We start from the raw sequence: 14,398 nt of genomic DNA, 5'->3' as shown, positions 1-14,398 counted from the left end.
TTCTCATATGGATCCTGTTACAAAGATGCCAGATCTGACAAGTAGACAGGAGTTTGATTTGAGATAATGGAAAGAAGGAAGCAGTACTTTAATGAGCAAGTAGAGCCATGCAGCATTGTGCATGCTGAATGAAGGTACTTGAAATGTTTAAGAAAATCAAATTAGGAGCTTCTTCTCCAGGCCATAATTTAAATACAATAATCCTCCACTTTCTATTATAAGCCCATGTTCTCCCACCACCTGCCAGGTGATAAACACTCTCATAGCTCCCTTCACATCTCTATACACTCATGACTCCCCATAAACCTGGGTCTCTAGCTCCCAACACACCATATCTCCAGGTGGATTTTTCACTAGCATATGAAACTCACATATGAAAACTGACCTCTCTTTTTCCACACCAAACTTGCTGCCCCTGCTGTATTTCCTATTCAGGTGAAGACACCACCACAACCACAGTTAACCAATGAACTCAGGTCAGGAAACTGACTGTGAACTTAACACTTCATCTCCTTCCACCAAAACACATCCACTTAGCATCAGCTATCATTCATCTTTCCCCCATGTCCATCCTCACCCACAGCTTCTACCCTTCCTGAGCACCATCCTCTCTCTGGTACCTGAGTACTTCATCCTCCTGCCCTTTCTACTTTATTTTCAACATAGATGGAATCTTTCTAAACTGCAAATCTGACCTTAAGACTCCTCAGCCTAAAACCAGAGGACAGAGTCAAACTACTCAACACTGCTTTTACTGTTGTTCATGATGAGACCTTGTTCTTCTGGCCCCTGTTTTTACACCACACCATTCTTGCTCTTGCATCCAGATGTTTGTCCTCTATAAAATGCATGCTGTACATTTCCTCTGTTGCCCACATTCTAATTCCAATCCTCCCTTCCTCATTGCTAAAACCTGGCTACTGCCCACTCATTCTCAGGCCCTGGTTTCAAGGTCAGTTCCTTTACAAATGTCTTTCCTGAACCTCAGCTCCAGGTTAGCTGCTCTTCAAATGTGTTTCCACAATTTCCCTAAATTTTTACCTATTAGTGCATATTAAAGGTATCTGTTTGCTTTACTGCTATCTGTATTTTCCAGTAGTCCACAAGCTTTGTGAGAAGAGGAAATACAGACCATTGGCCTCACTCTTGAATCCCAAGAAATCAGCAGAGGACCTTGTACAATGGCTGGCATTTATGAGGCAACACATAAATGTGACAAATGAATTGAGTTTGTCAACTCATGATAACATTTAAGATTAAAATTAGAAGTTCTCATTTGTTCTTGCTCCTGAGTAGTCTCTACAAAGTCACTTTTGGCTTGGGACCTTAGTTCCACTTATGTAAAGCGAGGGATTACTGATTCTTGTCCAAATATAAAATTAAAATGTCTGGTAAATAATGGCTGAAAGCTGAAAAAATAAATTTCTGTATTACACTACAAATCAAATCCCTAAGGGAAAGAGATTAGAAAATAAGAGCAAGAGCACTCGATAAATATTGATTTATTTATTCCTCATTTTACTGTGTTGGTAAGTTAAATAATCACCTCCATTTTGTAGGCAAAAATAATTAAGCCTCAGAAAGATTAAGTGCCCAAGATTACAGAGCTCTAAGCAATGTGGCTGGGATTTGAAACCACCTAGGAGCGTGATTAAAATGACTGACAATTCTCTCCCAAATTGATCTCTAGATTTAGTGCAATGGCAATAAATAAATAAATAAATAGGCTTTTTTTTTTTTTGTAGAAATGCACAGGCTGATTCTAAAAAATACATGAAAATGCAAAGGACCCAGAAGAGCTGAAACAGTGGAAAAAAGATCAGAATTGAGGAACTTACACTACCTACAGTAAAGCTGCAGTATTGATGTAAAATGAAAAATGATCAATGGAAAATAGACTGAGTAGAGTCCAGAAATGAACCCACAAAAATATGGTTGGCTGATTTTCAATAAAGTTGAAAAGGCAATTCAGCAGACAATGTTGAAACAATGGATATCCATATGCAAAAATAAGGAAGTAAAATATCTTTGATCCATACTTCACATTGGTTACAAAAATTAATTTAAAATAGATCATAGGCATTTATGTAAAATGATAAAACTTCCATAAAGTCTCTGTGACCTTGTATTAGACAAAGATTTCTTAAATATAACAAAAGAATGACCCATAAAACAAAAAATTGGTAACTGGAACATCAGAATCACTGCTTTTCAAAATACACTTTAAGAGAATGGGAAAATGAGCCATAGACTGGAAAAAGATATTTTCAAGTCACATATCAAATAAATGTCTTGCATCCAGAACACATAAAGAACTCTAAAATTCAATTAAAAACAACTAAATTAAAATACAGGGGCAGCCCTGGCCATGTGGCTCAGTTGGTTGGAGCATCATACCGTGCTCAATCTCCAGTCGGCCGTGTGTACAGAAGGCAATCAACTGATGTTTCTCTCTCTCCCTCCCTCCCTCCCTTCTTTCCTCCCTATCTTTCTAAAAAATTCAATGGAAACATGTCCTTGGGTGAGGATTTAAAAAATACATGGGCAAAATATTTGAAAAGACTTTTCACCAAAGGCAAATACAAATCTGGCAAATAAGCATATGAAAAAATGTTCAACATCATTAGTTATTAGGGAAAAGCAAAAAGCAAAACAAAACCACGGATATCTCAAGGATAATCAGATCCTATCCTTTGCTTATTGATTAAAGGATTGATAAAGCCTTTTTATCTTTTCCAAATTTAAATTGAAATAGAAAAAATTGGTCCTCTAAATTTTCCTTTGCAGCTCTTCTAATCCCCACTGAGTGAAGAGTGACTTCCTGTATAGTCCGCCACCATACTATTCTTGTCAGGCATCACACTATATAGTGGAGTCCAATGCAGGGATCCAAGAAACCCAATGTGCATCAGTGGCACACAAGATACCTTTGTAAAAGGCAAACCTCATTAGTTAATCATCCATTTAAAATCTTCCAGGAGCTTCCCACTGCTCAAATCCAACCTCCTCCTCTTACTTTCCAGCCAGGGCTCTTGGCATGCCCACCCTGACACTTTGTCTTTTGCAGAAGTGAACTTCCTGGACTACCCAGAGTGAAAACAGTCTTAACATCTCTACAGTTTAGAGTTTGTAACACTCTTCCTCCATGGAGCTCACTGAGTAGTATATATTGAGTGATGACCAGCCATCCCTTGATCCCCAAATGGAATTAAGCTAACTCTCCCAATCTGTGACACCACTGCTTTTACTGTTTTTGTTTGTTTTTTTGGTTTTTGGTTTTTGGGGTTTTTTTTTTGGCCAATCCTTAATGCTGACTACAATATTCAAATCCTATCTGATTTCAAAGCCTGTTTTAAAACTTTCCTAAATTGGGGGCTCCTTTTGACCTTTCCCAGTGTCACACAATTCTATGACATATTAAAATTGTACTATGTCTTACAGTTTCATGTAAATAAGTGTTAAATTCCAAATTAGAAAGAAAGAACCCTGAAGGCAGAAATACAAGGGGTAATACAAAAAAACTTAGAAATTTGAAGTTATATTTATTTGTGAAATATTACTGTCATCACAAATTTGTTTTATTTGAGATTTTATGAGAGCTGGGTTCTCCACAGGTAGGTACATCAGTTTTCCAGGGCAAAGAGAAATGATGCTTACTGCTCTTCTGCCATGCCCCGGTTTGGAGGGAAAAACAAGTTTATGAACTAAGAATGATTAAACTTGCAATGTGTGAACTTGACTGGATCTTAGTTTGAGGGAGACAAAGAGATCTCCAACAGACATTTTGGCAGCAATAGGGAAAATTAAAATATAGATTGTTTGTAGATAAGAAAGTTACAATTTTTTTTAGATATGAAAATGTCAGTGTGGCTCCCTAGGAGAATGTCTTGAAGACGCATACTTTAGTATTAGGAATGAAGGGCCTACAACTTAATGCTGAGGTCTGCAACTTATTTTTAAATGGTTCACCAGCAAAATATTTGCATATACATATATGGCAAGATAAAGCAAATTTGGCATATTCTTTACAGTTGTCAAATCTAAGTGCAGGATGTACTAATCTTTTGATAATTCTGTTATTAAAAACTTTTATAATATGACACTCAGGAAAAATTTAAAGCTTACAAATACATTGGGAATACAAATATGTTATAAACCTATCAAGAGAAGGAAGGAAATATTGAGAATAAAATTCAAGCTATGATTACCTAGGTGCCTGAGGGGTTCATTGTATCATGATCCTTTTGTACTGATCCATATTTATTAATAGCAATATAAATTATTATAAGTAGTACTACCACATGCAGAATTCCAGGGGTACCAGCTACACTGAATTCTACATGAGTTGTGTACCAGAGTCGTTTAAAGCCTCAACCCAGAAACAGAAACAGTTAGTTCACATACAAACACAGTGGCAGTGGCGGGGTGGGGTGAAAATAAAATAAAAACCAAAACCTCAAGAGAGACATGAGTCTAATTTTGCTTTCCACATCTCAATTTTTGTATTTCAAGATAAAATGCTAAGCCTCAGATAGGCTTATTAAACATTTGCTGCCCCAACCACACCACCACGTTGTTTTCAGATCACCTGCTTGGAACAGGCGGTAAGCCCGATCTTAACCACCAAAGTGCTTGGCCCCGCTGGAGCCAGCCAGGTGCTACATAAAGCTCTTAAATAGCCGGACATGGGTCGTGGCAGATGAAAAGGAATCGCAAGCACAGCCAGGAAGCAGAAGAGCAGCAGTGCTTTCCTAGCCACCGAGTTTGCAAACATCAGCTTTCAACTTCCATAGAGGTGACCTTCTCTCACTGTGCCAGCCTCTCGCTTCTCCTTTCCTGTGCACTGCAATTTTCTGTTTAAAAGAAAGCTTAAAAATCTTTATAGTTCTCACAAAGTCTTAAGGAAGCATTCAAAGACATGACATGAAAAATAACTTTGACCTCTCCTTGTAGATAAGAGGGAAAACATTTAGAAAGGTAACTAAACTTGGCATATCTCAGGAACAATCAACAACCCAACGGGTCATTAAGGAAATTAGTTCCTCTGCTTTTCTGGAGTCACTTCTAAATGTGATGTCATTCTCATTAAACAGGTTCTGAAACACCTCCCAACTAAATTAATGAAAACGTGAACAGCTCTAAAATAAAAACTAATGCTATTTCATCCTAATCAATCGTAAAATAATCAAGGGAATAGTAGAAACAATTTTGTTTGATTTAAATCCAAGTGCCTGAAATCACAGAAGTATAAGTTTCCAGCTAAAAGTTTTTAGCCAACTTCAGAAAAGCCAAAATAGTTCAAAAATCACACAAAGTAATGAATTTTTTAAAAGTTTCTAAGTAAATAGTTCATTAATTTTATAAATTTTGGACCACATACCTAACTTCTCCTTTACACTATTTTATTCAGAAAATTGGGAAAGGAATTTAGGTTTTGTGGAGGAAAAAGGGGCTACATACTAATGCTGCCAAGCTCAGGGGAGGCCTGCATGGTGGCCCCACAAACTCAGAGACTGAAAGGAACCACCCCGGATGGTCTGAAATTAAAACTTTCTCATCAAAAACAGGTCATCTTGAGTAATCACGTCCTAGGCTGGTACCTTCCTTGACAAAGTTCAATCTTTATCTTAACTGAAACTGTCTATTTTCTCTTTGCATCTAGGATAACACACCTTTGGAACGTCAGGGTAATTTCTTTTTCTCAGAACCCTTAGGGCACCCCAGAGCACAAGACCATAGAAATCCCTCATTGCATGTTACCATGTTAATTTGTTGACTGTTAACTATCCTATACCTACCATGGTACAAGGACTATGTGTCTATTCCTTTTACTTTTTATCCAGTCCTAGAGATTCTCACACCCTCCCCCCACTTTGCTTTCTACCGCCTCCCTAATCTATCGCTAATGGATTTCATGTGACTCTCCTTATGTTTTCTCCTTTTACTCTAATGTCTAATGTATAAAATAAGGTGCAAAACTGCCATTCTCTGGCTCAAATAAACTCATAAAAATTCTTACAGGTGTGGATGTTTCTTATGTAGACAGTTTTTAAACCTTTTTTCTCAAGTGTAAACTGGCTTTTCCCCTTGTCTACACAATTATTAAAGAGATTCAAATTGTTATTATATACATGTATTTTGCAAACTATTAGCTAGTTTCTTATCTTTATTCCATTGACAAGGAGAAAACTCTTAGACGTTCAAAATTAAAATTACCGTGACTGAAAGGAGAGGGAGGGGAATGGAGAGAGAATCAACAGCCTGTTAATAGTTGTAGACCAGCTCTAACAAAAGACTGCTCACATTCCTGTGTATCTATCAGAACTTCAGATTAACCCCAGGTGGCTAATTCCAAAGATTGTTTTTAGCCAGGCTCCATCAAACTAGGGTCCTCCACTTGTTTACACATGAACCTGGCAGACTGCTTTGCAGCCAACCAAGGAGTGGCCTTTTCTTTGTGCACACCCTGTGCCTATTCCAGAGCTGGCCCAGCCTGCTTCACCTTCTCCCACCCCTTTGCCTACAGCTAATGTTAATTCTTTCAAATAATTTACTTCTTTCTTCCTCTTTCCCCCTACTTATTGCATAAAAGCCACCTGCAAACTCCCAGGTGAAGGACATGGATGCACATATTGTCTTTCCTACCTAGCCATGCTGCTGGTGGTTTAGACTCCATACCTGAAGACCAGTCTTCCTTCTTTTTGCTAGCAGTGGCCTGACTAATAAACCTTTCTTTTAAAAAGAGTTTCAGCTATGAACGTTAAAAATTTTTATTGAACACCATGCAGTTAAGGTCCACAATCCACGATGATTAGTACATTCTTTCATTAGTTGTTGCAACAAACATAGTAGCAACCAACATATCCTGGTCCCAACCCCTTTCTCTAGTATATTGTAGAAAGAGCCACAAAAAAGGTGACATTCAATCAGAACTTCAGATATAATAGTCACCCAACAAGCATTTACTGAATGCACAGAACCAAGTAAAGCCTCCCTCAAAATGTCTATAAATTCTTAAATGACCTATTTTCCCTATACTGACTTAAAATTTGCATAAAAAGACATACTCAAACACATAATAGTTAAAAGAAAACAAACACAAAACCTGTGTTTAGCTGTGCTCACCTGAAAAAAACATGTAAAAGTCTGTTTTACAAAAATGCATAAAAGTATATATGTATAGACATAAATACAAAGAATCATCACACTACACATATATATTTTATAATTTCCCTTTACAATATCATTTTCCATAGTAGTGCCACTTTAAATTGTCCCACTTTTCCCTAGTACATTTATGAAGACAAAATATTGTTTGTATCAAAAATCCATTGCAAAAATTTCAAAAGACCAAAGCTTGATCTAGCTGATGACATCCTATGGTAAAATTTCTCAAAATTTTAAGAAAACAAACTCTTTAAAGTCAAGATCACAAACAGTAAGTAAAAACTCAGTAACACCTGAATATTTTTTATAAGTTTCAAGTATAATATAAAACATACTTTAAAGACAGGAGAAAAAACTATTTACCCTTACCCCCACATAGCTGACAGCCTAAATCAATATGACTTTAGAATTTGACTGACTTGTTAGCATAACTTTACTATTCCTGGAGTCTTGTTTTGGAGTGCACGGTTCATCACAAAAACTTTTCAAAGACACATCTCCACTTTATAGGGAGCATCAACAAATAAGTTTTCTCCAAAGATTAAAAATCCACCCCTGGCTGGTGTAGCTCAGTGGATGGAGCGCGGGCTGTGAACCAAAGCGTCGCAGGTTCGATTCCCAGTCAGGGCACATGCCTGGGTTGTTGCAGGCCACGGCCCCCAGCAACCACACATGGATGTTTCTCTCTCTCTCTTTCTCCCTCCCTTCCCTGTCTAAAAATAAATAAATAAAATCTTTAAAAAAAAAACGATTAAAAATCCTTGCTTGGCTATTGCCACCAATCCAAAACTGTTACATTGTGATCCTTAACCAATCTCAATCAAGCCTCTGCACTGAAAGACCCCAGAATTTTATTTCCAATTCTCAAAAAATCCAACAATGCCTTTTTCCCTACAAGACTCTGCCAAAATTGTCAGGGTGTTCTCTCTCACCACATGAAGCCATAAACTGAATTTTGTCTTATAATTTGGATGGTTGGTGGTATTTGGAGAGGCAGCATTCAAAACATGTTGTTAAATAACAAAATGAATATGCTGCAAATGACAAAGAATCATGGACAATTGTTTAGGTGTTAATACTGACTGGCAATCGATCAACAATTCAGAAGTATCAGCCAAAATGATATTCTAGAAGTCTAGGTATAAATATTAGTGTTTTATTAATGGCCTAGGTTTATATAAAAATTATAGAAAATGTTTATTACACATGCAGGTGGCACCAAGACAAACATTTTGAAAAGCAGAAGAGGGAAGATCAAAGTGTTTGATGTTTTCAATTTTCTCAGTAAAGTGGGGTCTCAGAACCATAGAGCTGCAAGGGATCTTAGAAACAGTGTATTAATTGTTCAACGCTATCTATATTTAAAAATAATAAACTTGCTGTAGAGTGTGGTTGTTATTGCCCAAGATGATCTAGAGCAAGTGGCAGGACTGAAATTAGAACACATCTCTGCCAGGATACTTTCAGAATGTTGTGTTAGGGAGTGCGATATGAAATGACAAAGAGGCAACTAGTCCTTAACTCAGTAGCACTAACAGTCATAATAGTTGATATTTGTAATGATTTAGAGTTCAGAGAGTACTTTTACATCTTACTTTATTTGCTCCTCATAACAAGTATGTGTGTTAGGAATATTTCCCATTTAATAGATGAAAATAAGAAAGGCAATAGGAGTGATTTCAGTCTGGACATTCCAAGGCAAGGAAGGATGCCAAAGGAATGAGGGAGTCAGTGAGGCTGGGTTTGAAGTGGCAGACCATGAGTTAGGGCAGGCAGGGAACTACTGAAGCCCAGAGTGGGTTGTTGAAGTTCTGTGTGGACTTAAAGGGCCTGAGCAATTGCAGATGAAGCTAAAAGCTTATTCACTGGACCGGAGTGAGAGAACAGTGGGTACACATGGAAGTTGTGGCCAGTAAAGGGAAGCACACCTCAGCACAGTGTCCCTGCTGTGCTTATATGCGGGGTTGCTGCTTTGACAGAGTTTGGTTTGTGAAATTGAGGGTGAAAGAATTCAGAAGTCAGTTAATTTTTGTCCTTTCCTATTTCGGATGTGTGTAGTTTCTTTCATCAATACTCTAACATTTTTAAAATAAACTTAATTTTTGAACTTGTGTTTCTTCATTTTGGAACACTTCTCCGTGTTCACATACTTGTTATGAGGAGCAAATAAAGTAAGATGTAAAAGTACTCTCTGAACTCTAAATCATTACAAACATCAACCATTATGACTGTTACTGCTACTGAGTTAAGGACTAGTTGCCTCTTTGTCATTTCATATCGCACTCCCTAACACAACATTCTGAAAGTATCCTGGCAGAGATGTGTTCTAATTTCAGTCCTGCCACTTGCTCTGGATCATCTTGGGCAATAACAACCACACTCTACAGCAAGTTTATTATTTTTAAATATAGATAGCGTTGAACAATTAATACACTGTTTCTAAGATCCCTTGCAGCTCTATGGTTCTGAGACCTCACTTTACTGAGAAAACTGAAAGCATCAGTCAAACACTTTGATTTTCCCTCTTCTGCTTTTCAAAATGTTTCTGCATCCACCCTCCACTCCTTGTTCCTTTCCTTAGATATCCCAATCTTCTTCTTCACACCATGTCTGCTTTCTTTTTTCTGGGTCCTGCCCATCCTCATCAGCATCTTTACTCCCTCTTGACTTCTTTCACACAAATGTTCATCTTTCCTCCCATGATAAAGGAAATGTTCACGTTCCTACAGTCCTGTCCAGCTTCTATCCTGCATTTCCTTTTGCTGGACCTTCTTGACAATAACTACCAGTATTTCACCTCTCACATTCCTCACCTTAAAACCTGGCTTCTACTAAGTAAGATCTTTGCCAAACTCACCCTCTTTCCTAAACACTCCTGATGACATCCTCTAAGCACTCCCTCTCCCCTAGCCCCCAGGACCTCACAATGTTAGTTCCTTCCCTACATCTCCAAACCTGCTCTAAACATGGCCACATTCCAAGGTTCTGTCTTTAGTTCTCCCCCCAGCCCCACCATCATAGTCAAAAGTTGCCATCTCCACACCTAGCCTTTCATTTCAGTTTCCACCATCTCCTTGAGCCACCTTTCTATTTTAGAGAATGACATACCCTGTCCAATCCAGCTCACGCATGCTCACTTCTTCCCTGCAAAACTCCCCAATAATTTTTGCTTCTTTCCTAAAAGACTCCTGAGTTGTGGATTAAAATGTGTCTCCTGGCAGGCTCTTCTTTTATTAGTCTTACTTTGATCATCCTAGTCTAGGTCCTATCGGCATTATCAAACACATACATTTTCTCTCCCAACCCTCCTTCCCCTACTAGACTCACTCCAAGCCCTCATCATTTCATATCTATAACACTTGTACTATTCCACTATCTGGTTTCATTGTGGCATGTCTCTCTGCCCTCCAACACTTTCTCCAGACTGCTGAGTGATAAGCTACTGCCTTTGCAAACACTTTTCAGTGGCTTCCCAAAGTCCATGGAATAAAGCCTAACTGATTCTACCAGATTCTCAAGCTCTCAACCCCCAAACCCCACCTCCCAAGAATTCACAGCATGTGATCCAGGATTACCAAACTAATTTCAGGTCCCTGTGCCCACAATGCTGACTCAAAATAAAAAGCTCCTCATGCCCTTTGCCTAGAACGTCCTTCCCCAACATTTGTCTACCTAGTGAGTCCCCAGGCATCTTTCAGTTCCAAGCTCAACTCTCACCTCCTCTTTGAAGCTTTTCCTGCTGTCTCCATGTAGAGTCCAACTATGCCCTTGATGTGAACAATGAACCTTGCTCAGACTTCTAATAAATCTAACTTATATATGTCTCCCAGGGGAAGAGGAGTCCTTGAAGGGGTGGTCTTGTCATCTCTCAAGTATTTCTCCAGCACTTAACATAAGGAACATCCCCTTGCAGGTAAGAAGCACTTTTCACCTGCTAATTCTCCTGAGCACAGAGCCTTCTCCCAGCATAAGTCACCAGGTCCTGAACAATGAGAATGTCACATTAATAACACCATTAGTAAAGGACTACAAAAGGCATGGGAGTGTACCATAATAGAGTACAAGGCACTTTTCTCCACGTTTTTCATTAATTCTCTAAGTGTTTTTGCCTTTACCACAACTCGAACAGAGAAGAAATTAAATGAACCAAATATTAACCAGCCTCTGATGAGCAAAATAATTTTAAAATAGCCCTTGACCTGGAAATACAGGTGCATTCAAATATACATCCTGATAAGAGAGGAGAGACAGTAGAGTTCAATGTCTCAAACAAAGCTTTCTAAGACAAGAGTTCCTTATGATAAAGCCTAAAAATACAGCAATATTTAAGACACAATTTGAAAATGCTCATCCTTGTCGAAGAAATCTTACAAGATTACATATGGCAACATCTACTCTCAGAAAAGAAAATGCAGCTGGCTTTGTGTTCATAAAAACCAACAGTGCACTGATTATAAATAAATAAATAAATAAATAAGCAGTGAGGTGACCTAGTCACTGAGACATCCCTGTGTCTCAGGGTTTGAGTTGAGTCAAATCAAACCCTAGAAATAGTTTCCACATTAAATATATTGGGGTGTTAAGAAACTAAGTTTACTCAAAAGTTACTTTATCCATGGCTTCCTGAACATGTTTTCTCTTATTAAAAGCTTGTTAGCTTCTTCTTGTTAAGGAAGTACACACAGGGGGAGCTGGTATTTCCTTGATTCTAAACTATACCAGTGCTAAAACAAAACAAATCCCAACCTAATTAATTCTATTTTTGGTCTAGTTTCCAAGGCAGTTTTCACAAAGACTATTCTTAGCCTACTGTTTCTAGCTTTGTAACATCAATCTGCAGAAGCTGGAAACTGTTGTATTTTGTGTAATTCCTTGACATGTAGGTTTTTTCTATCACTGACTCTCATCTTATTCCACCAGCTATAAAAGGTAGAAAAGAAATAAAGGAGAATCCATTGATTCTAAAATTTCATTCCTGAAATCACTGTTAATTATTTCATGATATCATGTGATACGTTCTTACCAGGACTTTGTAATTTGGATTATATCAACATCAAGTTCCAGGTGGAGTCCTCCCCAAATCAGAACTGCCAGTGAGTCTCAGCAACAGTACAAACCACAAGAAAGGGAATCAAGAAACAGGTTCTAGTTCCAAAAGGCCACTGACTTGACCTTGGGGAATACATTTCACTTCCGTAATTCAAACTGCAATACCTACTTCCAAAACGAATGCTTCTAGGAACAGTTTAAGTGTTTTGAGCTTCTAAAATAAAATGAACTTATATTAACAGAACGTTTTATAAAACAATTTATTCTCTGTCCCAATTACTTAAATCATCCAGTCTAAAAGGTCATAACACTGCATTTGTTTTTGTTTTTGTTTTTTTTTTCAAAAATCCCTACCTGCACCACTGTATTAACGAATAAGCTAAACGTTGACGTTTTCTACCATTAAATAGAATAGGGGTATTACATCTCCTTATTCTTAAATGTGAAAGAACAGTAATCCATTGAAATGGGAGTTCGAAGTCCTCAAGGAGTCTCCTGTCAGGTCAAATAAAATCTACTGGCAGACATAAGACTTGCACCGTCTTCCGTGGACTCAAAAGAAGCAGGAGGATTCAATTGTGTCATGTGTATGGCACTCTTCAACCTTCAAAATCTATCACACTGAAAAAGGACAAGGAAACGAAAGTGCTGATGGGGGAGCGCGAGAAAGCCAAGCCTCCCGCGTCAGGATCCAATGACACGTTAGAACCGAAGGTGTTCGTCTTAAGTTCAGTCCCTGGTAACTTTGTTTCCCTGCCGAGAAGAGGTGTGAGGTGGCGGCTACTAGAAAACTGCAGCTGCCAGGGTGCTTGCAGGTTCCATCCACATTCCAGCGTCGACCCCAGACCCCAGGGAGGGCGAGGGGCTGGAATGGGGAGAATCTACATTTTAGCCAACTGGAATCACTCAGCTGTCCCGGCAACGGCCGCGGTCGTCCCGGGAAACGCACGGTCCCGGGGCCGGTTCTCCACCCCACTCCGGCAAGGAGGAAATACCGCCAGGCCGGGGGAAGGCGCAGCGGGCAGCCCACAGCCTCACCTGCTTCGGGAGCGCCCCACCCTCGCTCCCAGGCGTCCCGCCCAAACCGGACCCGGCCGCGGCGTGGGTGTGCGCTCCCGCGCGCCTGCTTACCTTGTCACTGGTGCTCTCGTTTTCGTGGTCGCCACCGGCCGCCACTCCCTCGCGGGGTGGCGGCGCCACTGCTCCCCCGGGGCCGGGGCAGCCTCCCCGGTGCCTCAGCTCCAACATCTCCCGCTCGAGCGCGGCCGCGGCGGCCTCCGGCGCCCCGAAACCCGAACTGCGCGCGAGGTCTCGCCGGCTGGCCCCCCACCTTCACCCCGCAGCAGCGCACCCAACGTCCAGCAGAGCCGCGACCACTGACTGGCCCCCCGCCCTGGAGGCGCGGCCGCCGCGGCGGGTCACCCCCAAAACGGCATCAACGAGCGAGCGCTCGAGGCCGCCTCCGGCGAGCCCGGCGCCGGCCGAGGGGAGAGGGGCCAGGGGCGGGCTCCGATGGCCGAGGACCGGCTCCGGTGCTTGCGGGGCAGACTCCCGGCGCCCGGCCCGAGCGGAGAAGGCGGAGACCCAGCGGAGTGCGGCCGCTGGTTGCCAGGTGCGCGTCTCCACGCAGAGGCCCAGGTGGGAAGAGAAGGAGGGGAGGGGAGAGAAGAAGGAAGCGTGACCCGATTTAGAGCTCCGCCGGGCGCCGCCGCCGCCGCCGCCGCCGCCGCCGCCGCCGCCGCCGGGGCCCGGCCACTCCCCGCCCCGCCTCCGGACGCCGCCGTCCCGGCCCCCCGACACCTTTCTCGCAGCCCCTGCCCACCGCGGCCAGGTCACGCGCCGCAGACCCCGCCCCTCCCCGCCCCGCCCCGCCCCTCCCCCCTGCGCTGCACTGCGGCTCCCACAGCCCCGCCTCCCCAGCCGAGGAGTGACGTCACGAGCCTTCCCCAAGGCTCCGCCCCATCTCTGCGAGCTCAAAGGTGGGGAAGTAGAGCTAAGGTGCGACCTGGGCGGGCTGGAGACTGGGAGGGAGGTGGAGGAGGGACGGGCTCCGAGTTTGGAAGTGCCGGGTAAGAGCTAGACTTGTCACCGAACAGCTGGTAAGACTGGAAGACGCCTGGCAGGTACTGACTGCAGTGAGCAGTACCCCTTCAAATGACTCCGCTGCCGCACCAGCTCCACT

The 14,398-nt window shown here is 41.5% G+C and overlaps 1 protein-coding gene across 1 annotated transcript in view; it reads right to left on the bottom strand.

Moving 5' to 3' along the window:
- Positions 1-13,474, bottom strand: part of CDS1 (CDP-diacylglycerol synthase 1) — a 65,996-nt gene extending 52,522 nt beyond the window's left edge. Inside the window, exon 1 of the mRNA XM_045820314.1 lies at positions 13,348-13,474. Within this exon, the coding sequence (XP_045676270.1) occupies positions 13,348-13,464 (117 nt within the window). The 5' untranslated portion in view covers positions 13,465-13,474. The remainder of the gene's footprint in view (positions 1-13,347) is intronic.
- Positions 13,475-14,398: the final 924 nt, after the last annotated feature.

Source organism: Phyllostomus hastatus, unplaced genomic scaffold (assembly GCF_019186645.2).
Source record: "Phyllostomus hastatus isolate PE091 unplaced genomic scaffold, TTU_PhHast_1.1 phas_scaffold_39, whole genome shotgun sequence".
In the NCBI taxonomy this organism is placed as follows: domain Eukaryota; kingdom Metazoa; phylum Chordata; class Mammalia; order Chiroptera; family Phyllostomidae; genus Phyllostomus; species Phyllostomus hastatus.
The sequence above is the reverse complement of the archived record's forward strand: the minus strand, read 5'-3'. Positions and strand labels throughout refer to the sequence as shown.